General features: G+C 61.2%; 5 protein-coding genes across 10 annotated transcripts; 3 read left to right on the plus strand and 2 right to left on the minus strand.

Moving 5' to 3' along the window:
• Window positions 1–343: 343 nt before the first annotated feature.
• On the plus strand, window positions 344–4,500 carry LOC100549639 (caspase-1-like). The gene is made up of 9 exons (XM_010721925.4): window positions 344–496; window positions 790–1,062; window positions 1,362–1,498; window positions 1,740–1,916; window positions 2,109–2,340; window positions 2,451–2,603; window positions 3,214–3,323; window positions 3,657–3,762; window positions 4,217–4,500. The coding sequence occupies exons 1-8, from the start codon at window positions 490–492 to the stop codon at window positions 3,747–3,749; spliced, it is 1,182 nt and encodes a 393-aa protein (XP_010720227.3). The 5' UTR covers window positions 344–489; the 3' UTR covers window positions 3,750–3,762; window positions 4,217–4,500.
• Window positions 4,501–6,230: 1,730 nt separating this feature from the next.
• ABHD11 (abhydrolase domain containing 11) lies at window positions 6,231–9,892 on the minus strand. 5 transcript variants are annotated; one of them, XM_085241195.1, is made up of 6 exons: window positions 8,582–8,734; window positions 8,193–8,328; window positions 7,930–8,103; window positions 7,379–7,549; window positions 7,003–7,184; window positions 6,231–6,704 (listed from the first exon to the last, which is right to left on the minus strand). In XM_085241195.1, exons 1-6 carry the CDS (start codon window positions 8,650–8,652, stop codon window positions 6,566–6,568), a joined length of 873 nt encoding a protein of 290 aa, XP_085097321.1. In that variant the 5' UTR covers window positions 8,653–8,734; the 3' UTR covers window positions 6,231–6,565. The 5 variants fall into 5 exon arrangements, 4 of the variants coding, with proteins under 4 accessions (XP_085097321.1, XP_085097320.1, XP_085097323.1 ...); XR_014887657.1 differs by lacking the exon at window positions 8,582–8,734 and adding an exon at window positions 9,524–9,892 and having other exon boundaries at window positions 6,651–6,704; window positions 7,003–7,084; window positions 7,715–8,103; XM_085241194.1 differs by lacking the exon at window positions 8,582–8,734 and adding an exon at window positions 9,524–9,892 and having other exon boundaries at window positions 6,231–7,084; window positions 7,715–8,103.
• Window positions 9,893–10,394: 502 nt separating this feature from the next.
• On the minus strand, window positions 10,395–11,339 carry CLDN3 (claudin 3). The gene has a single exon (XM_003211645.5). It carries the CDS (start codon window positions 11,218–11,220, stop codon window positions 10,576–10,578), a length of 645 nt encoding a protein of 214 aa, XP_003211693.2. The 5' UTR covers window positions 11,221–11,339; the 3' UTR covers window positions 10,395–10,575.
• Window positions 11,340–14,124: 2,785 nt separating this feature from the next.
• Window positions 14,125–21,292, plus strand: LOC104913875 (claudin-3-like). Of its 2 annotated transcripts, none has more exons than XM_010721838.4 (2): window positions 14,125–14,349; window positions 20,456–21,292. In XM_010721838.4, exon 2 carries the CDS (start codon window positions 20,462–20,464, stop codon window positions 21,104–21,106), a length of 645 nt encoding a protein of 214 aa, XP_010720140.1. In that variant the 5' UTR covers window positions 14,125–14,349; window positions 20,456–20,461; the 3' UTR covers window positions 21,107–21,292. The 2 variants fall into 2 exon arrangements, with proteins under 2 accessions (XP_010720140.1, XP_085096982.1); XM_085240856.1 differs by lacking the exon at window positions 14,125–14,349 and adding an exon at window positions 14,854–14,957.
• LOC146543005 (claudin-4-like) lies at window positions 16,756–18,407 on the plus strand. The gene has a single exon (XM_085240857.1). It carries the CDS (start codon window positions 16,774–16,776, stop codon window positions 17,725–17,727), a length of 954 nt encoding a protein of 317 aa, XP_085096983.1. The 5' UTR covers window positions 16,756–16,773; the 3' UTR covers window positions 17,728–18,407.
• Window positions 21,293–21,424: the final 132 nt, after the last annotated feature.

The raw sequence follows: 21,424 nt of genomic DNA on the forward strand, positions 1-21,424 counted from the left end.
CACAGGTTCTCGTTTCCCCATCAGATGAGCCCTGGGCAGATGAGGATGCTGCTCTCCACAGGAACCCAAAGGGGAACAGGCCAGGCTCGACCCACAGCAGGTCTGCAGCATGATGGATGGGATCCTGAAGTGGGAGAGACCCACAGGGATCACTGCTTCCAAATCCTGAAATGAGACCATGTGTCTGAGAGTGTTGTCCAGATGTCAGCCTGTGGCTGAGAAGCTCCCTGGTGCAGGAGCTGTAAGCAGCAGCACCACGTGGCGTTGTTCCTCCTCACCTGCTCGTGCTGCACCTCCAGGGAGAGGTGATGGGGGCTGTGATGGTGCAGGGCTGCAGCTCTGTGGGCTCACTGTGCCGTGCTGGGGCTGGTAGGGCGGTGACAAAGTCCAAAGGCGGAAGCAGGAAGCGAGCGACATTAAATGTTATTTTTTTTTAGTCGCACAAGAAGCGGCTGCTGAGCCGTTCGGTGGGCTGGGGGCTGAGGGCCGATGGCAGGTGAGTGCAGCCAATGGTGGGGGGCAGTGGGGGTGGGCTGGGGGCTGCTTGGATCCTGCTGGCCCCGCTGAGCCTCACACACCACAGCACTTGGCAAGGGCCGCGTGTCCCGGGCAAGGATCCGTGTCCTGCAGCACTTCCTGACAGGAGACGGGGGTGGTGGCATGGGAAGCACACTGGGGTTGGTGTGGGGAGCACCAAGGGAGGAAGCGGGAAAGGGAACAGCAGGAACGGAGGTGGGAGGGCTGGAGCTACGTGGGGCGGCTCTGGGTGCTGACAGGGCTGCCCTCCAGACCAGGAGCTGCTGAGAGCACGTGCCGACTTTGTGGGCCGCGTGAGGAAGGCTGTGATCTCCAATCTCCTGGATGAGCTGCTGGCCCACAAGGTGCTGAACCAGGCAGAAGTGGATGAGGTGCAGGAGGCCAACCCAGTGACAACCGACAAGGCCCGGAGCCTCATAGACACCGTACGCCTGAAGGGCCCTAGGGCCAGCGCCATCTTCATCGACAGCCTCAGGAAGCACGACTGCAACTTGGCGGAGCAGCTGGGACTGAGTGCTGGTGCAGGTGAGAGGCAGGGCCGTGGCCTGCCCAGGCCGTGCTTGGGCTTCCAGTGCTTCCTGTGGCATGCTGGAGGGGGCCCTGCCTGCTGGCCCAGGCCCAAAGCCATGGGGCGGTCAGGAAATCCCATTGTCACTGTGCTGTGGCAGTGGGTACCTCTCACCATGTGGTGACAGCAGGGCTCTCAGGTGGCTGCCCCCTGTAGGAATCCACCATGGGGCAGAGATGAGTTCTGCTTGCCCCCCATGCACTGTGACAGCCCCCTCTTACCCTTTCCAGTGTAACCGTGGCCTTTGTGCTTGCAGAGCCTCCTGGTGCACCGCCGGCTGCCCCCAGCACTGCAGGCTCCTCCGCCCCCCCCGTTAGCAGCCAGAACCTGCAGTGGATGCAACAGTGCACCCAGAGCGAGTACCAGCGCATCAAGGAGGCAGAGGGAGATCAGGTGCTGTGGGTGGAGGAGATGAGAGAAGGGCTGGAGCATGGAGCAGCCTCTCTGTCAGAGGGGGCAAAGGCTGCCAAGGGTCCTCTGCAGTCAGTGAGCGGGGCAGGAGATTTGGGAAGATGCCCCAGGGCCGGGGAGATGTGGGTGCTGCATATGTAGGCCTTTGCTGCTATAGTTGCCTCCCTAGAGAAGCCTCCTGCACCCACTCACAGATGTGCATCAGCTTGTTCTCTCATCACAGATCTATGACATATACCTGCCACGGGAAAAACGAACCCGTAGGGCCTTGCTCATCTGCAACACCAATTTTGAGCACTTGAGCAAGCGGGACGGGGCTGACGTGGATGTGAAGGAGATGACAAAGCTGCTAGAAGGACTGGGCTACAATGTGGAGTGCCATGAAAACATAACTTCCCAGGTAAAGGAAGTTGCAGAGACCTTTGTGTGCAGTGGAGATGGGGGCTCAGGGCAGACATGGCTGTGAGGGATCTCAGGCACCACAGGAACAATTCTGTCCCCAGTGGCAGTGGCTCCTGCTCACAGCTGGCAGCTGGATCTCCACACAGCTGCTTGCAGGTGGCTGATGCCCCTTTTTCATGGTGTTTTGCAGGAGATGATCACAGTTATGAAGAAGTTTGCAGATCACAAAGATCATGTGACCTCTGACAGCACCTTCCTGGTATTCATGTCACACGGAGTCAGCACTGGGATCTGCGGGAACAAGAGTGATGGGACCACAGACATCCTCTCCTTCAGCACCATCTATGAGAATTTCAACAACAAGCACTGCAGGGCGCTGGTGGGCAAACCCAAAGTGGTTATTATCCAGTGCTGCCGTGGAGGTGAGTCCCTGCTGCAGGGTGCCTGCCAGGTGAGCAAGCCAGTCAGGCTCACCTGGGCACAGGCTGGGTTTGGGGTACGCCATCACTGACAGCTGGCCCTGCCTTCCTAGGCAACGTAGGATCTGTGATGATATGTGACTCCATCGACCCTGAGACGCCCACTTTCACCTCGGACGGCTTTAGGACTGTACAGCTGCAAGATCGTAAAATCAGAAAAACTCACCTGGAGAGTGATTTTGCCACTTTATATTCCTCCACACCTGGTAAGCAATTCCACGGAGAGAGTTCTCCTGTCTGAAGGAAGGCAAGGGAATGGGCAGGTCTCCCATTCCCCACCCCATCACTCTCCCACACCTCCTTCTCAGAGTGGGTTGACAAGGTCCCCTCCATTTGGTGGCCTGGCACGCATTGCTCAGGCATTGCTCCAGCAGCCTCTGGAGAGTGCAGCATCCTCCCAGTGTCAGAGTACACAGCCACTCCCAGATCCTTTTCTGGGTGAGTGCTACCATGGCTAGAGTTCTGTGCCTTCGCTCCAGCCTGTGCATCTTCTTCAGCCCATTTATCTCACTGTAGTGGCTAGCTGGGAAAGTTGTCTTCTCCTTTGGAAAGTTTGGCTAGGTCACAGATGGCTCCAGGCCATGCAGACATGCATGCACTGACAGCGTGTCTGGGAGCAGGGAGAGCAGAGAAAATATCACACCCAGCATTCCAGGAAAGCTCTGTCCTTTTCTCATTCTTCATCCTGTTGGTCAGGTGGGCCATCTGCAAAGATCTCAGAAGGTGTCCCAGTCTCCTGCCCTAGCACCCTGTGTAGATTGCTGCTGCCATGGGGAACACCAGTGGAATGACACTTAGCATCTTCTGTCTCCTCAGATACTGTCTCCTGGAGATGTCCCAAAAAAGGTTCTTTATTTATCCAGAGACTGGTGGAGCAATTTCGAAGCCATGCCTTTAACAGTGACTTGCAGGAGATGTTCCGAAAGGTGAGGCTTTGTAGTTAAATGCAAATGCAGCCATGCCAACAGGTAGAGATCCTGCTGTAGGAACAGGGGCCTGCTTGCAGCTCTGGCCAGAACAGGCTTTACTCTGCAAATCTGGGGAGCAGGCTGTGTCCTAAAAGGGTCCAGGTGCTCAGGTTTGGTTCTCTGTGGGGATCGGTGTCCTGCTGTGGGGCAGGCTTGTGACAGCCTGCTGGGTTGGTGCAGCCCATGGCTTCCTTTGCACCAACTCACCTCCTGATGCCCTGCACTGCAGCCATGCTGAAAAGGGAATCGCTTTCATTTTCCTGTGTTCTCTTCCTCTCTCTCTCACTCCAGGTCCAACGTTCCTTTGAAAACTTTCCTCAGCAGTTGCCAACACAAGAGAGGACTACAATGCTCAAGAAGTTCTATCTCTTCCCAGGCCTCTGATCTCCTGCCCAAGGTGAGTTTTTCCACTTCACATTTCTGCAACAGCCTCTTCTTTGTGCTCCACATCTGGTACTTTGTCAGTGGGCAGGAGCAATTCTCCATCACACCTTGGCTCCAGAGCACACAGCTCGGGCTTTGTCCCAAGGACTTATGTGCTGCATACAGGGGCCTGACTCCCCATCTCCTGCTGCTCTAGAAGATGGTTGCTTGAGGAAGTCATTGCAGCAGCCTGTGTCTCAGGAGCTTTTTTTGTTCTAATGTTCCCCATGGGTTAAGAAAAAAAAAAAAAGACATGGATGGAGAAAGTGTTTGAATTTGGGACTAACACAGCAGAAAGCTCAAGCTCAGAGAATGCAGTGGTGCTGCAGAGATGTACTTCAGAAAAGGAAATGAAAAAAATAGAGGCCAAAACCAGCTCTGCAGAAACAGTGAATCTCTAAACCGGCTTCTTTTTCTCCCTCTGCTAGGCAGCTACAGAGCCAGAACAAAACAGTCTTCAGTCTGCTCTTCTTCCTCCCTTTTGAGGCATCTGAACAACCTCAAACTGACCAAATTATTGCCAGGGAGCAGCGAAGATACTCAGCAATAGAACACTACACACACACCTGGACAACATCTCTCTTTACCACCCCAACAAGGGCTGTGAATCAAGCATCTCCCCATTTGTGGCAGATACCATCTGTCACTCTGAGAGCCACTTCTGCCGTTTCTAACTCGACTTGTTGACTAATAAAAGGATTAGAACACAGAACAGCACCTCTCCTCTGCTTCTAGCCTGTGGTGATGGGTGGTGGTCAGCAGCAGCTGCTGTGTTGTCTTCTTAGGGACAGCTGTGAACAGACAGGAGGTCATGAACCAGAATTGAGGGAGGAGGGGGCAGCCAGCTTGGGGGGTGGCTGGGCTCCTAGAGAACCCACTACTGCTCGGTGTGCATCTGCTCTCTGTGCTGGTGGGACGCCCTGCTCTGTTTTCTGCCTCTTCCATCCCTCCTCACCCAGAGCTGTATGAGAGCTTCGCTTTGTCCTTGCAGCAATGCTGCCTCGTGCCCTGGTGTCCCTGCCTACCCCCAGTTTCTGCCCCGTGTGCTCTCCAGGTTCTCATCTCCTTGGGTTGAACCTGGAGAGAAGGTGAACGCAAACCCCTTCCACATGCAGGCCCCAAGCCCAAAGCAGAGCAGGGTGGGTATCCTTGCTCCCACGGCTCCTTCCTCACAGCTCCCTTCTGCAGCCCATGGCACGGCCTTCCTCTGGAGGCAGCTTCCTCCATGTCCTCCCACTGCCTTGGAGGTAGTGGAAGGATGTGATTCCCCGTCTGGGAGCTACGAAGGATCCTTCGGTCAGAAATTCCCAGTGTCACCGTGCTGTAGCAGCGTTCACCTCCCAGCAGGGCTCTCAGGTAGCTGTTCCCTGTGGGGCATCCTGCCCCCCATGCACTGTGACAGCCCCCTCTGTCCTTTCCAGTGTAACCACAGCCTTTGTGCTTGCAGAGCCTCCTGGTGCACAGACTGCCAGACTCATTTCTGGAATGTTCTGAAGAACTGAGCCTCCTCCTTGGGAGGCGGGGAGGTGAGGCAAGCACATAAAAGGCAAAAGAATTATGCAACATTTCTGGATCCAAGGGTGGTGGTTCTCTTTTCTATCTTTGTCTGTTTCTCTCTCAAGTTGTATGCGAATGTAATCATTAGCTTACTGCTAATAGGGTATTTCTTATGTAGCACCAATAATTATGTTTCTCAGGCAAATATGAAGCTACCTTTTGGCTGAATAAAATTGTTAACCACTGGTTAGTGTTGATTCACCTTAACTGACCCCAAGGCAATCCGTACATTACCTAGGGTTACTCAGAGTTGAGACCTCGCAAACTCGGAGGGGTCCTCCAGGCTCCCTGTGAACAGCCAGGTCCATCAGTGGATGCTCCCCAAGTACACAGAGGGACTTCAGGTGCTGTGAAAAACACAACTGTTGAGCATGGATCTGCTCCCTGTGCTGGTGGGACATGGACTGCTCTGTTTTCTGCCTCTTCCATCCCTCCTCACCCAGAGCTGCGTGAGAGCTTCACTTCGTTCTTACAGCAATGCTGCCTCATGCCCTGGTGTCCCTGCCTACCCCCAGTTTCTGCCCCGTGTGCTCTCCAGGTTCTCATCTCCTTGGGTCGAACCTGGAGAGAAAGTGAACACAAACCCCTTCCACATGCAGGCCCCAAGCCCAAAGCAGAGCAGGGTGGGTATCCATGCTCCCACGGCTCCTTCCTCACAGCTCCCTTCTGCAGCCCATGGCACGGCCTTTCTCTGGAGGCAGCTTCCTCCCACTGCCTCGGAGCTGGTGGAGGGAAGTGATTTCCTCTGGAAGCCATGAAAGATCCTTAAATCTGCATCTAACAGCACAGCTGACACCTCCCACCACTGTCCCCTTCAGTAAGTCAGAGCCTTTTCCTGCGCCTATCAGTGCTTCCCTTGTCCACAGCCACATCCAAACCATCCTCTGCCTTGGCATAGATTCAGGTTTATTGCAAATGCTGCAAATCACTGTCAGTTCCACCACCAGGTGGAAAGGTGGTAGGAAAAAGAGAGGGCTCTCCTGCCCCCTCCTTATGTCCAAAGCACTTGGGTGCATGTGGACCATGTCCTTCGCCAGTGTCACCCTGTGTCTCTGGGAGGTGGCAGGAGGGCTGGGCTTCTGCTCTGGCTTCATGCGAGCAGGGATGGGAAATGTCCTCAGACCGCAAGGGTGGCAGCTGCTCTGGGCTGATCCTCTTCTTGCTCTGCCCAGAGCTCCTTGGGTCCCATGTGGTGCTTGCAGGAACACCGGTGGTCAGCACTATGGTGATGGCAAGAAATTGAGGACAGCAGTAATGAACTCTTCAAACTTGTCTTGATGGACTATGTGGCCTGCGCCTTCGATGAACTGGACATCTGCTTTGGGGAAGAGGCGCTGGATCTCTGGGTAGTCTTTGGAGCTGCAGGACAAGGGAAAACAGCATCAGAAGTGTGGTCAAAGGTCCACCCAGATGCTTTCCTCCACCTGCTGCAAGCAGAGTCTCAGGTCTGACCACATCCTCTTCGTCACTGCTAGGAAAGCCTGGGGCTCCCTCAGGCTCCACCTCACTCTCCAGCACATTGGTGTCACTGGCTGCTGGAGGCACAGAGCTCACTCCAAGGCCTTCACTACCTCAGTGCTTCCTCCCAGCCTCAGTAGCTGCAGAATGGTACAAGGAGTCAAACCGCAGACTTTGAACAGCTTGTCTTCAGCCTCACCTGATATAGGGCGATTTGGATCCTCCCAAAAACAATGCAGGGCCAGGATATGGCTTATGGAAGACAGGGAAGCTCATGATATCTGCAAAGTGATGGGAAATAGCATCCAGGTTCACTCTCCAGATGTAGCGGCCCTCCACCTCCACCAGGTTGGTGAGAAGAAACTGTCTCAGCTGAGGGTCCTGCCACAAAAGGGGAACGTGCCAGTGGATCACACACATTTTAGTGAGAGCAATGAACCCTTGGGATGTCCTACCCATCTCACAGCTCATGCATGTCATGTTCCCCAGTACCCCTGCAGCCTTTGTGACCCAGCTGCTCAGGTCCCAGGAACAGGCTAGAGGCAGAAGCCCCTTCTAGGAGAGGGATTTCCCACCTGTACCACGGAACTCAGCTGACTGTCAGCCAGCTGGCGGGCTGCAGAGCGGGTCAGACCGGCCGGGATGTTCACTGACTTCATGGCAGAGATATAAGCAGGGAACTCAGAGATAAGCGTGGTTGAGGTAGGACTGATGTCTACGGAGATAAGACGCTCCACCAAGTCTGGCTGGGGACACAGACAGAGCAGACTGAATGCGAGCTGAGATCTCCCAGCCCTGCTCTGAACAGTGAGGCCAGGCACAGCGCACTGCTCCCAGCAAGGCTCTCTGAAGGCTTTTAGCTTTCTCCTGCCCCACTAGATAGCTCCACAAACCCTTCCTTGAAGTCTTACTTTCCTGCATCTCCGTACATGAGACCTCTGAGCTCCTGTGCAATTGGTGCCGGCGTGGTGGGCTGAGAGCAGAGCCCTGCAGCCCAGCTCACAGCTCTGAGCAGGGCAGTGCTGGGGACACCGTGGGCTCATGGCCGCATCAGCACTGCCCTTCTCAGCGCCACCTCCAACACTCATGGAGCCCCATCCTACCACCAGGACCCCCAAACACCCACCCGCTGCAAGGCCAGCACCATGGCCGTCTTGCCACCCATGCTGTGTCCCACGAGGATGCACTTGTGGATGCCCAGCTGGGTCAGGAGGTGCTGCACGTCCAAACTCATCGCCTCGTACGTCATCAGCGGGCTGTGGGGGCTGCTGCCATGGTTTCGTGCGTCCAGTGTGAGCACCTGCCCAGCCAGGGGGTACTGCATCACCCGGGGCGGGCACTGCTCGTGGCCCCCGGACCTGTGGGACTGCCTGTGAAGCTGGGGCTCACCTGGCCGCCAACACGCCGCACCAGTGCCTTGGCCACCGTCTGGAAGTTGCCGTGGTTGCCGAAGATGCCGTGGAGCAGCACCAGGGGTGGGCGCGTGCCTCGGATTCCAACCTCGGCGTGGGCCAACGGCACAGCCCTGCGGGGAGCGGGAGGGAGGGCTGGGAGCAGTGAGGGGCGGGGCCACGCCGAGGGGGCGGGGCCGCGGAACAGTCGCCGCGGGCTGGGGGCGGGGCTACGCGAGAGGCTGGCGAAGAGCCCAGGCCCTGAGGGGAGGGGCCCACGGAAGGGGGCGGGGTTAGAGCCGAAGTTGGGGGGCGGGTAAAGCACAGCCCCTCCTCTCGGGACCACCACCCCTCCTGCCCCCGCCCCTAGCGCGGACGGGCCCTTACGTTACGGCGGAACGGGCTGCGGGAGGCGGGCGGGGGCCGCGTGGCGAGCCCAGGGGCAGACGACGGAGCATGATGGCGGCGGGCGGGCGAGCGGCGCGCGGCCGTGACGTAATGGGAAGCGACCACGCCCCGCTGTTAGCCGCGTGCGCCCCCTGGCGGCGGGAGGCTCTTGGGCGGACTGCAGGCAGCACCGTGACTCAGCGACACGACTGCGAGCGGGGAGAGCTGGGACGGAACGGCTCGGGGACCGTACTGTGCCGTGCCGTGCCCTGCGTGCCACCGCCCGTCCGCGCACAGTACCGCACTGTGCTGAGCTCAGCCCAAATCCTGGCCCGCCCAGGGGGGGCTCTGATGCCACGTGAAGGCTGTGTGTCCGTACCCCGGCACAGGGCATGGGGAGCGGGCGGGGGCTGCGGGGCACCCAGAGCACAGCCAGGCGCAGGGACGGGCCCCCGGTTCCTTCTGAGGCATCGGCCGTCCCCAACGCCCTCATCCCACAGCCCCCGCCCGGCACGTGGTGCTGCGGGCACGGCGCCCCGTGTGCCGCCACTGCCGCCAGGGAACCGACACCCCGGGGGGAGTGGGGGGAGGGCAGCCCTCAATGGTCTCCTTGTGCTCCGCTGGCAGCAAGGTCACCACCCGCCTGCGTGTGGCCCAGGGCCAGGGCAGGCCCCGCGTCCCCGGGAGCCCCAGGCCGGCCCCCGCGGGGCTGCTCCACTCCGGCTGATCCTTATCGGGGCGGCCATCTGTGCGGGGCCGGGGGGAACCTGAGCCGCCCCCCCCTCCGCCGACGGGCCGCCAGCGTGAGCCGCCCGCGGGGCCGTCGAGCGGGGAGCGGCCGAAGCAGCTGCTCAGCCCTGCCTCTCGGCTGCGATTTTCTGACAGCGGTTGCGAGACGGCCTCGGGGGCCGGGGAAGGGGAGAACGGGAGGCGGCGATGCACCTGCGGCTTTGTCCGTGCTCGCTGGAGCGTGGCGGGGAAGGCGGGGGCCGTCCGAAGCCGGGCAGAGCCGCACCGTGCTGCCGGACCGGGAACGGGCGGTGCGGGCGTTGTGCAATGCGGCCTCGCCCCTGCTTTTACGGGGGGGAAAGAGCCGGTCTTCGCCGCCGGAGTGCCAGACTTTGTACCGAGCGGCAGGGAGTGCCGATGGTGGGACGTCAGCTGGGCAGCGGCTGGGATCCTGCGGCTCGGAGCCCCCCGCGTGGGGTTGGGAGGGGGGCAGACGGGGAAGGAGCCGAGAGGGGCCAGAGCCTGGTGGGAAAGGTGTGGAGATGCCCGTCCCCATTCTGGTGTCATTGGGGTCAGCCCCGGTGCTGCTCCGCTCCTTGCGTGGGGACAGCTCTGTGCTCATGGCCCTGTTTGGGGGGGACAGAGGGGTCCTCTCCACTGCAGCACGTTCCCATCGAGGCTCCAGGGCTGGCATTGTCCTTGCGCAAGATGCTAATCTGCCCCACGCTGCCTTCCTGTGGGGCTGAAGCCATTATCTCCCCAGATGGCTCTCACCCTCTGTTCCCCCCCATTCTGTCGAGGGGCCCAAGGACACATGGATACCAAAACAGGACTCGTTTATTGACAAATGTAACTTGTACAGACCACGCGTAACAGGGAGAGAAGGTGCCCGGCCGGCGGGGGGGGGTGAGGGGGGGCCGACGGGGCAGGGCGGGGGGGACACGGAGCTTCCTCCTGGCGCTGCTGCGCACAGCTCTCCTGGCAACCCGAAACCGGCTCTGTTTACATGAAACTGTCGGTATTGACACAGCCGCCCGCCCGGCTCCCGCTCGCACTGCCCGGCCCTGACCTCGGCACCGATCCCATCGCCCCCCGTCATTCCCCTGCCTGCTCCCACCGGGGCCGGGCACCCTCGGGGACGGGAGCTCTCTCCCCGGCCCGCGGGGCGGAGGGTCCCCGACGGTGCCGGTTCCGGCGGTGGGGCTGGAAGTGGGCGCAGGAGCTGCCGAGCCCCCCGTAGGGCTGGGCCAGGGGGATGCGGGGGCTCACACATAGTTCCTCTTGTCGTAGCTGGTAACGGCGGAGCGCGGGGCGGAGTAAGCCACCTTGCTGGGCGCGTACCTCTCATCTTTGGGGGGGCAGGAGCAGCAGAGCAGGGCCCCCCCGAAGAGCAGCAGCGCGGAGGCCGCCCAGCCCACGTAGAGAGACGTGCCCAGCTCCCGCTTCTGAGCGTCGATCACCAGCGGGTTGTAGAAATCCCGGATGATGGTGTTGGCCGACCAGGAGACGGGGATGAGGGTCATGATGCCGGAGAGCAGGAAGATGACGCCGGAGACGATGGTGATCTTGGCCTTGGTGGTCTCGTCCTCCACGCAGCGCGTGCACTGAGCGCCCACGATGGCCACCATCAGGCCCAGCACGGCCAGCACGATGGCCACCACCAGCAGCGCGCGGGCGGCCTGCAGGTCCTGCGGCAGGGCCAGCATGGAGTCGTACACCTTGCACTGCATCTGCCCCGTGCTCTGCACCACGCAGTTCATCCACAGCCCTTCCCAGATGATCTGCGCCGTCACGATGTTGTTGCCGATGAAGGCCGTCACCCTCCACATGGGCAGCGCGCAGCAGATGATGCTGCACAGCCACCCTAACACCGACAGGGTCACCCCACCGATCTCCAGCCCCATAGACATGGTGTCCGGCTCCCAGGCGATGGCAGAGAGGAACCCACTGACCGAAACCACCCCGTGCTCCGCTCGCCGCTGCAGCCGTGGGGATCGGCTTACACCTGGGTGCACCTGTGCTTATAAGGGCTGGCGGGGCCGGGGCCGGGCTGCACTCGCTCAGCGCCCGCCCGGGGTGGGGTTTCTCCACCGGACGCTCCTCTCCACTGGCTCCGTCGCCGTGTCCCACACCCTCCCCTTTGTTTGCGGAGATGGCGCAGCGAAGGGAGGGGGAGAGCCACCTGAGATGGCCACTGCAGCACAGGCCTGGTTTCGGGGCGTGGGGTGGGATGGCTGCCGTCATCACAACCCGATGAGTTGGAGGGCTGCGGTGCACGGCCAGAAGCTGCCCTGCTCTTGGCTTGCTGTGTGCCCCGCTGCCCACCTGCACCTCAGTGCCCTTTGGGGAGCCCACGGCCACGCTGGCCCCCTCCAGCCTTCCCTAAAGGCAGCAGTGAGAGCTGAGAACCCCTCAGTTTCACACTGGTAGTGCTGGAGGTGGCCATGGATGGGGGCTGAACCCCCCACCAGGCACGGAACAACATGGCACAGCGCAGAATAGCATGGCTGGGTGGGAGCCCAAAGCCTCACAGCCTGGCCTCTCCGGTAGGGATGCTGTAGGTCACAGCCTGTTGTATTTCTGGAGTGCTTTATCAGATCTCACGTTTAACATAGTGTCCAAAAGAAAGGCAGTTTATTTAAGATTACGGCCTTGTCGGTATTTTTATCTGCACGCAGATTGCTCCTTATCTCGCCGTGGCTCAGCGAGAGCAGGGAGCACTCGGGCACCTTTGCATCACCGTGCAAAGTGCAGCCCCTTCACCTCGCCACAACGTGCTCTGTGCTGCTGGCCCTGCGCAGCCCCCCGCCCCACACAGCCCCCAGCCCACCCACACCCACTTGTCCCCTCCTGTCCCCTCCCTTCTCCTCCTGTCTCCTTTCCCCCCCCCCCTCCCGCCCCATTCCCTCCTGTGGGACGTGCAGTGCTGGGTGTGTCTACGGGAATCCCCGACCAGGTGATAAATGTCTTTACTCATCGTGCTCAAATATTTCGTCCTTGAAGGAAGCAGACAGAGCACGTAATGCTCCTGCAGTGTCACCCCGTCCACTTGGCTCAGTGGCAGCTGGAGAAGGAAAAACAAGGCGTGTGTGAGCCAATCCTGCGAGTGATCCTATCCTGGGGTGCAGCGTCCCCCCAACGAGCCCCCTGAATGAGCGGGGTGCTGCTGTGTGCATCCATCCCCCCCAGCTCTGCACGGCCAGAGCGCTGCAGGTATTTCAGCCCCCACCCCAGGAATGCATTTGCCCCCTGCTCTTGGTGGATGGGTGCCTGCAGGCATGCTCCAGCCTGTTCCTGGCCACTGCTGAGGGCTCCCCTACAACTCATTAACTACATGAGAGCACGGTGTCAGAACTGTGGCTGGAGACCCCCCTGCACAGCCCTCCCATGGAGGGAGGCCCCCACTCAGCCATGCCCTGCAGCACCCTGACACCCCCATTCTGCTGGATCAGCTCCTGCTGCCCCATGGCACGCCCACACCCTTGGTCTGGGTGCACCCAGCACCGCATTGCGCTGCAGCACCCCATGTCCGGCCCTGGCTCCCTGTGGCATCCTGCCACCCCACGGCACCCCATGGGGTTGGTGGGCACATGGGTGTCCCGTGGGGTCCCTGTGCAAGCAGAACCCCAGGGTCTCACACCAAGTGAGGTGCTGCTGGGGGGTGTGCCCAACCATCCCGAGGATGGAGCTGAGGCAGTGCAAAATTTGGGGTGCACAGGCACTGGGTGCACAGCAGATGCTGCACACACACCCAAGCGCACCCCCCCCTGCTGGCTGGGATGCACAGACACAGCTGTGCAGACAGACAGGGAAAGGCACAGGTGCACAGGTGCACACATGCGCAGACCAGCACACGCAGGTGCTCACAGGCACACAGAAGTACACAGAGACACAGTCAGACAAAGAGAAAGGCACAGGTGCACATACACACAGAGAGCTACACAGAGACAGACAGACAGGCGCAGCAGATGCACAGACACACGGCTGCATGCACACTTGGCACACACATAGGAGGGTACCCGAGGGGGAATGTGCAAAGCAGACCGGTACACCTGAGAGCAGACCCAGGTTCACACATATGGCAGCACAGACAGAAGAGGAACGAAAGCACACACAGACAGGTGCACAGACACACACACACAGAGGGGCAGGGAAAGGACCTGGGGCAGGGGATGTCCCACGTAGTGCTGTGGGGCAGGGGCACGGGAGCGGGGTGGCGGCTGCCCTGCAATCAGCCCCCACGCGCCGCGCCGCCTCCCCACACCATCATCCCAAATTGCCCAAAGTACAGGCTGTTTGCACGCCGTGCCGCCGGCCTGGGGCAGCAGCAGCTGCCTGACTCACAGCAGAGGAAGGGGCAAATCACCGGGGTTTCGGGGTGCCGGCTGCTGCACGCTTCGGGACACATTCCTGTGGTGAGGAATGCATCCTGATGGTGTTTACCCAAAACAGCCACGGGGGTGGCAGGCCTGTGGGGGTCGCCCGTGTCCCCCGGTGAAGCTGTCCCATTGCAGCTCAGAAGGGATGGGGAGCATCACTCCCGGTGATGGGGACCAGAGGGGCCACACGATGACGTGGGGATGGGTCATGACGTGAGGGTCAGACCCAAGGAGTGTGCGAGCTTCGCCGTGCTGGTGGCTCTTCTCCATGAGCACCTGTGCGGGGACAACCACTGTGGGTGACCCCATCCCCATCCCATCCCTATTCCCATCCTCGTCCCATCTCCATCCCGGTCCCCATCCACACGTGCTGTTCGGAGTGCCGGCTGCCCCGAGGCGGGTGACGGCACAGGAGCACCAGCAGAAACCGCCCCGGGCACCGCGGGGCCGCGTCCCGCTCACGTGCGCGGTGCGGCGGGCGCGGGGCATGGGGTGTTCCCCTATGGTTGCGGTCGCGGCGGGGCCGGCGCCTATCCCCCCCAGGGCAGCGGGATGAGCGCTGCTCCCTGCTTATATTTCAGGCGCGGGGCTGTCGATCTGCCCCGGCCAGGGCACACAGACGTCCATTGTTGAAGCCCCTTTGGCGGCGGCGAGGAGCAGGTAAGGCGGCTCCGGCATCAATGGCAGCTCTGTCTGGCTGCGGGGCGGGGACTGCGCTGCGGGGCCTCGCAGGGGGATGGCGGTGCGCCCCACATTGCGCCGTGCTCGGGGCATCCCCACCCCGGAAGGCTCGGAGCGGCCCGGGTTTTGCTGCGGTGCCGACCCCCGAACTTCGCCTGCACGCGGACCCCTCACGACGTGTCCGACGTGTCACCTTCCCGGGACGTGGCTGCAGCTCGCACGTCCCTTTGGCTTAGCAGCGCTTTTGCCCATTTGGGGCTGCTTTTTGCTCAGTAAGTGGAGAGGGGGTTTGTTTTCTTGGTGAACTCCTGGCAGCAGTTCCTTTGCACAGCGCTTTCCATGGGCTCTTGGCTGAGTCTGGAAACCTTTGCTTTCAGGTAGAGAAAAACAACCTTAGTGTGCACATTTCAGCCGGTCAGGGGGGTTTATGTCAGGCACAAACTTTTCGGGAACATTGAGTCTCTGAGGAGCGTGGGTAACTAATCCCTGTGTGCGCCGCGGGGAGAGGCTGCTCAGTGCTGCGCCGGCTCCAGCACAGCCCCTGCTCCAAACCCGGCTCCCTCTGCTCGCCCCATTGGGACCTCGAGGTACGCAGCGTGGTTGTTTGCTCAGAGAGAACGCGGGGTTGAGGGAGAGGGGGAAACGCTGCCCATGTCTGACACGGGGACATCTGTCAGCCCTGTCCCCACGGGTGTCCTTGGCATGGCTCAAGGTCAGGTGTGACACAGGTCTTTCTGTGACCCTGTGGTGCTGAGGATCGTGGTGAGCAGTGGCTGCCCGGGTCCCTGTCTCTTCCCCGAAGTGGGCTCAGGACCTTGTGGCATGGCCCCATCCCACTGTGATGAGGGCCTCGGGGTGGGGTGAGCCCCCTGTTTTGGTGAGGAAGGGCTCCTGAGGTCTGCAAGTGGGTGGAATCTTTCAGCTCTGTGCGATGCTGCTGTCACTGTGCTGTTCCCTGCTGAACCCTGCATCTGTGGCAGTGCTGGGACATGGGGTGCCTGGGGGTCATGGGAAGGGCACGAGGGCTGCTTCTTGGTGGCAGGCACCACTTGGAGGACGTGTCACATTTTGGTTTTAATTATGGTCATCAGCTGTCAAATGGCCATGCTGGCGCCTGCTATAGCTCTGGCATTGCCACGCAGCGCATGGCTGTGTCTTGCTCCCACCTTGCCGCTTGTTGCCAGACCCAGGCACGGCCCCGAGCCCTGCAGGGATACAGCCTACACAGGGCTGGGCTTTTCCTATGGAGCTGTACACACGTGTGCACACGCCCACTGCAACCCCAAATGACTGTGCGGTTGGCGCAGCCGTCTGGGAGCCCAAGCCACATCCAGCCTGAGGCAGGGTCCATCCCTGGCGCTGCCTCCCATGGGGCTGCCCCAGGCAGGGGATGCTGTGGGGTGGGTGGGTCCCTGCCGCCGCCCCGCTGATTATAGGGAGCCCTGAATGCGCTTCGGCCCCACGGTGGGCACACTGGTATGCCAGCAATGTGGGTGCTCTAGAGGTGTGGATGGATGGATGGATTGAGGGAGCACCCCAGTGCACCTTGGTAGATGGTGGCTGCCCCAGACAGCCAACAGGGAGGGCTGCAGCAAGACCCAAGTGTGCCCATTGCTTGGCCTGGCTGGATGCTGGTGTCCCGGGCCATGGTGCAGGTGGCATTCGTGTGGCATGGACCATGGCATGGACCATGGAGCACAGCCACCCCTGGGCACTTGGGCTGTGTGTTGCAGCAGGAGCCTCCTCTGTGTCCAGAGACACCTGGTGTGCTCAGAGGCAGCTCCAGAGCCCATCACGCTAAACAATTAGCAATTAATTAGCAATTAATTGTATCGGCAAGCCGCCGTCATGCTTCACCAGCAAGTCTGAGGATGCAGTGCCTGGTGGGGGCTGGCCCCTCTGACCCCACAGGGTTTCCCTGATACCTTATCCACCCGCGCCTGCGTGCTTGGGAAACTGAGATAACCTCGGGCCCCGCTATCATTCCCGGAGATTAAGCAGGGGGGGAGTGGTGCAGTGTCTGTCCTTGTTCTCTGTCTGGCTTTGTGCTGCTCCATGCACATGCCTGGGGGCTTAGTGGGGGTGGTGTGCATGTGCGAGGGGCTGCTGGGCTGGGGGCTGCCCCTGCCCACTCCGAGCAGTGCTATCTCTGTTCCGTGGCAGCTCCGACCGGTTTGTGGGGCTCGGTGGGGAGGTGCCTCCTGCCCGAGGCCGAATGGAGGGATGGGAAGCGCTCACACGATGCCAAGGAACAAACAAGAGGTGCTTGTGCCCTGCCGGCATGGAGCCCAGCTTGGGACTGGCACGGGCCCATGGAGGCAAGGGCAGGAGCTATGGGGAGGAAACAGGCACAGAAGCACAGAGGCATCCATGCAGGCCGTGGAGAAGGAGGTGCTGGGAGCGATGCTGGAGAAATCCCCATCCCGGATGCCACCGTTGCCCTTCAGCACCCCGAGCCGGGCTCAACCCGGACATCTCCTGCCCGCGGGCAGCGTGCGGCCGTGCTCCTGTTCCTGGGTGGCCTCATCCCGGCCCCCTGCGCCATCCGTGGGAGCAGCGATTGGGCGTCATGGCCGTGGGGAGAAATGCGAGAGGAGGAATCCTGGGAAACTGGTTCTACCTCTCCGTCCGGTGCCGGCGGGATGGCGGGCGGCGGAGCTCCTCCCTCGGCGAGGGCATATAACGCCCGGCATGGTCCCAGCGGGCGGCACTGCGTGGCGGAGAGCGATGGCCTCCATGGGGCTGCAGGTGCTGGGCATCGCCCTGTCCGTCATCGGCTGGCTGGCGTCCGTCCTCTGCTGCGCGCTGCCCATGTGGCGCGAGACCGCCTTCGTGGGCAACAACATCGTGGTGGCTCAGATCATCTGGGAAGGGCTGTGGATGAACTGCGTGGTGCAGAGCACGGGGCAGATGCAGTGCCGGGTGTACGACTCCATGCTGGCCCTGCCGCAGGACCTGCAGGCCGCCCGCGCGCTGCTGGTGGTGGCCATCGTGCTGGCCGTGCTGGGCACGCTGCTCGCCATCGCCGGCGGCAAGTGCACCACCTGCGTGGAGGACGAGACGGCCAAAGCCAAGGTGATGATCCTCTCCGGCATCACCTTCATCGTCGCCGGCGTCCTCATCCTCATCCCCGTCTGCTGGTCGGCCAACGCCATCATCCGGGACTTCTACGACCCGCTGGTGGCCGACTCCCAGAAGCGGGAGCTGGGCTCGTCGCTTTACGTGGGCTGGGCGGCCTCCGCGCTGCTGTTGCTGGGGGGGGCCATGCTGTGCTGCAGCTGCCCGCCGCGCGGTGAGAAGCCCTACTCCGCCAAGTACAGCGCGGCTCGCTCGCTGCCGGCCAGCAACTACGTGTAGGGCCGCCGCCCCCTGCCATACGGGGATGCCCCGCGGGGAGCGGGTCTGGGGCCGGGGCGCTGCGGAGGGGATGGAGCGAGGGGGGCAGACAGAGCCGCCTTTGTTCACCGGGATTGGAGCTGGTTCTTTAATCCTGCCGGGATGGGAACGGCGCGCTGCCGTCCTGGCTGCCTGCCCGACAGCTCGGGGGCACCCGCGGCATCTCCTCGGTGGGGGCTGGGGGTGCTGTGCTGTGCCGGGACACTCAGTGCGCCGGGTGCTGCCCCACCGGTGACACGCGGCTCCGTGCGGCTCCGACTTGTCCAAACACCACCGCGGAGGACGGGGGGAATCCCCGGGAGATGTCCGTCGAATCTGTCCCGTGTGGCCAGAGGACACGGTGGCTCAGTCACACGCAGCGCAATCTCGAGGGGCGTTTGGTGCTCTTCCCCCTCCGTGCCCCCAGTTCTTACTTTGACCTACTTTCGGGGATCTCACCTAGCTGTACGCACTTGGGATTTCTCTCGGCAGCTCGCCGGGGTGCGGGTATCATTATCCTGGGAGTGGGAAGGCAGCGGCTGGGCTGGGAGAACCGGTCCGGGAGGCGGCACCGGGCTCTGCACTGCACTTCTTCCATCCGTGGGGCAGGAGCAGCTGGGGGGGCTCGTGGTACCTCCGGTGTGGCAGCACCTGACCCCGTGCTGCAGCCATCCCGCATTAAATGACAGTGCTGCACCCACTGTGCTCCGTTGTCTTTATCTGCTGGTCTCGGTGATGGGGTGAGCTGCGGGTTCCAAGCTGCAGACCCCGTGTCTGGGAACACCAGCATGAAACATCCCAAATCTGGAGGGACAGCCCCAGCCTCCCACCCCCTGCTCCTCACCCCTGGCCCTACCAAAGCCGTGCTCCCCTCCCAGGCCACCTGGGGAGGTGACAGTAGGGTGGCTCGGCAGCGAGAAGCCTTTACAGTATTTGGGCCACCCCACGCTATCGCAAGGCCCCGGGCATTGGGGCCATCGCCCCACGCTGCTCCTGTCTGACCGGCTGCACCGAACAGGAAGGAGAGGCGGGCGCCAGCAGGACGTGGGGTGTTGGGATGGGCTGGGATGCCCCAGGGCTGCTTGGAAGCACCTTGGGGCTGGTGTGGGTGACAGCAGTGCTTTGCCTAACTGCCTTTTGGCCTTGGAACTGTGCCAGTGCACATCTGATGTGTGGCCAGCCTTGGGAATGTCCTTTATGAGCACCTTGGGGCACGTGGGGACAGCACACAGTACCCAGCATGGGGCAGAGGACCTAGACTGTAAGCTGTGGTGCTCACTGGGGACTTTGAGGGCTCTCAGCTCCAGCATTTTGCTGGAATGGGGATGGAAGTGGGCAGCCCAAATGTGTTGGAAATGGTGGCAGATGATCTGCAACAGGAGACTGATGCTCCAGCTCTGCGCTGGGATCCACTTGGTCACTGCCTGTCTCCAGTGAGGACACCCAGCCCATGTCCCTATGGCTGTGTGGCACCAGGGGTGGCTGCCTACCATCCCAGCCCATGCCCCTTGCTTCTCCTGGGAGAGAAGGACATTGTTATCAGCCCTAACACTGAGCCCACGCTCGGTCAGGTGCCCATCACAGTGCAGTGCCAATGGGTGAGAGGTGCAGGGATGGAGCAGGAGCACAGCCGAGCAGGAGAGGCCATAGAAACCGAAACTGGGAGCAGGAAAACCGTGGTGAAACCTGGAACAGCTGCAGGGTGTGCCAGGTACAGCCGATACCCACTGCCACACCAGGGCCATAAAAACTCAGCTGCTCCCAGTTGTCAAGTGTGGGTCCTGGCCACTGAGAGGGTGCTGTGGGGTCTGCTCTGCATGGGGCTGAGCTTGAGATGAGCCTACAGTCATGGTGTGTTGCTGTGGTTGGTGCCCTGGAGTTCTCCATCTCGGAGCATCACCCTATGTCTGTGCTGGCCCTGTCTCTATAGCACCCTGGGAGGGCTGGACCAGCCTTGGTTTGTCAAACATGCTCCCTGTGCTGCTTCTCCAAAGGATGAGGAGCCAGTATCGCTGAAAGTGCTGAGCCCTGCAGCTAGTATTGCAGGCAGACCTGGGTTCGTGCCCATTCCCAGCACCCCAGACAGGAAATCTGAAGGGTCCAAAGACTACTGCAGTGTGGCCAGCAAGGCAGATTGCAGGCTGGGGTAGCTGTAAGGAGTGCCCTGTGCTGAGGGGACACTTTGGGTGAAAGCATGATTCACTTGGGCTCCTGCAACTCAGCCTCCTCTGGACCTGGGAGCTCAGTGCAGAACAGGTCCCCATGCAGCCCTGCAGCAATGCTCCATGCAGCACATATCCCTGTGCAGCTCTGCAGCTATGCTCCATGCAAGATGTGTCTCCATGTCCTCCTTGTGCTCTGGAGCAATGCTCCATTCAGGACATGTCCCCATGCAGCCCTACAGCAATGCTCCATGCAGCAGTGCTCCATGCAGCAGTGTTCCACTGAGGACATATGTCCACACAGCTCTGCGGCAGTGCTCAATTCAGGACCTGTCCCTATGTCCCCATGGTGTCCTGCAGAACACTTCATGCAGGATGTCTCCCCGTGTCCTCATGCAGCCCTGCAGCAGTGCTCCATGCACGACACCCCCTGCATCCTGCGGCCATTCCCATCCGACGGCAGTGGGATGCCTCCGCACAGAGGCACAGCTGCTGTGAGCAGCTCGGTGCCCGCATGTGTGATGTGATGGCTGTGCCTGTCCCCACAGGTGCAGATGGCGACGATGTCGATGCAGCTGGGCGGGCTGGTGCTGGCCGTGCTGGGCTGGCTGGGCTCCATCCTCACCTGCGCGCTGCCCATGTGGAAGGTGACGGCCTTCATCGGTTACAACATCGTGGTGGCCCAGGTCTTCTGGGAAGGGCTGTGGATGAACTGCGTCTATGAGAGCACGGGGCAGATGCAGTGCAAGGCGTACGACTCCCTGCTGGACCTCACCTCTGACCTGCAAGCCGCCCGCGCGCTGGTGGTCACCTCCATCATCGTGGCCTTCCTCGGCCTCCTCACCGCCATCTCGGGGGCCGACTGCACGCGCTGCATGGAGGACAAGAGCTCCAAGGGCCGCGTTTCCATCGTGGCGGGGGCCATCTTCGTGCTGGCCGGCATCGTGCTGCTCATCCCCGTCTCCTGGTCTGCCAACAGCATCGTCACCAACTTCTACAACCCCATGGTGCCCGAGGCCCTCAAGAGAGAGCTGGGGGCTGCCCTGTACATCGGGTGGGCCTCCAGTGCCCTGCAGCTGCTGGGTGGGGCTATCCTGTGCTGCTCGGGGCCACCTGTGGAGCGGGACCACTACCCCAAGTCATACCGTGCGGTGAAGGGCTGTGGCCCCATGGGCTACCCCATGAAGGACTATGTGTGAGCTGCCCCAGCTGGGCACCGGCCCTTGGGCACAGCACCACGGTCCCCACCCCCCCCACATCCCACATCCCCTGCCTGCACACTGTGTCCCCACGCCAGCTGTGTCCCCCCCACCCTTTGCCCTTCCCGCAGGCTGGTGACAGCATGTGGCCTCATCCCGCTGCCCTCCTGGGGCACTGCTGCTGCTCCCAGCTCTATAAAGGTCTTGGTGCCACTAAGGCTGCCTGGGCTTGTTTTGAAGCTGTGTTGTGACACTTCCTATGTCTCTCACACTCCCATGGGCAGCTCAAGGGCTTGCTGTGCCATCACCCACCATGTC

Source organism: Meleagris gallopavo, chromosome 21 (genome assembly GCF_905368555.1).
Source record: "Meleagris gallopavo chromosome 21, MGAL_WU_HG_1.1, whole genome shotgun sequence".
NCBI classification, from domain to species: domain Eukaryota; kingdom Metazoa; phylum Chordata; class Aves; order Galliformes; family Phasianidae; genus Meleagris; species Meleagris gallopavo.

Coding starts and splice junctions, on each gene's coding strand:
- LOC100549639 (XM_010721925.4), top strand. Junction 1,063..1,361: donor GGGACTGAGTGCTGGTGCAG/GTGAGAGGCAGG, acceptor TTGTGCTTGCAG/AGCCTCCTGGTGCACCGCCG. Junction 2,341..2,450: donor TATCCAGTGCTGCCGTGGAG/GTGAGTCCCTGC, acceptor CTGCCTTCCTAG/GCAACGTAGGATCTGTGATG.
- ABHD11 (XM_085241194.1), bottom strand. CDS start 9,877: ATGACACCAGAATGGGGACGGGCATCTCCACACCTTTCCCACCAGGCT. Junction 8,104..8,192: donor TGCGGCGTGTTGGCGGCCAG/GTGAGCCCCAGC, acceptor CTGGCTGGGCAG/GTGCTCACACTGGACGCACG. Junction 7,550..7,714: donor ATGTACGGAGATGCAGGAAA/GTAAGACTTCAA, acceptor CTGTGTCCCCAG/CCAGACTTGGTGGAGCGTCT.
- CLDN3 (XM_003211645.5), bottom strand. CDS start 11,220: ATGTCTATGGGGCTGGAGATCGGTGGGGTGACCCTGTCGGTGTTAGGG.
- LOC146543005 (XM_085240857.1), top strand. CDS start 16,774: ATGCTGGAGAAATCCCCATCCCGGATGCCACCGTTGCCCTTCAGCACC.
- LOC104913875 (XM_010721838.4), top strand. CDS start 20,462: ATGGCGACGATGTCGATGCAGCTGGGCGGGCTGGTGCTGGCCGTGCTG.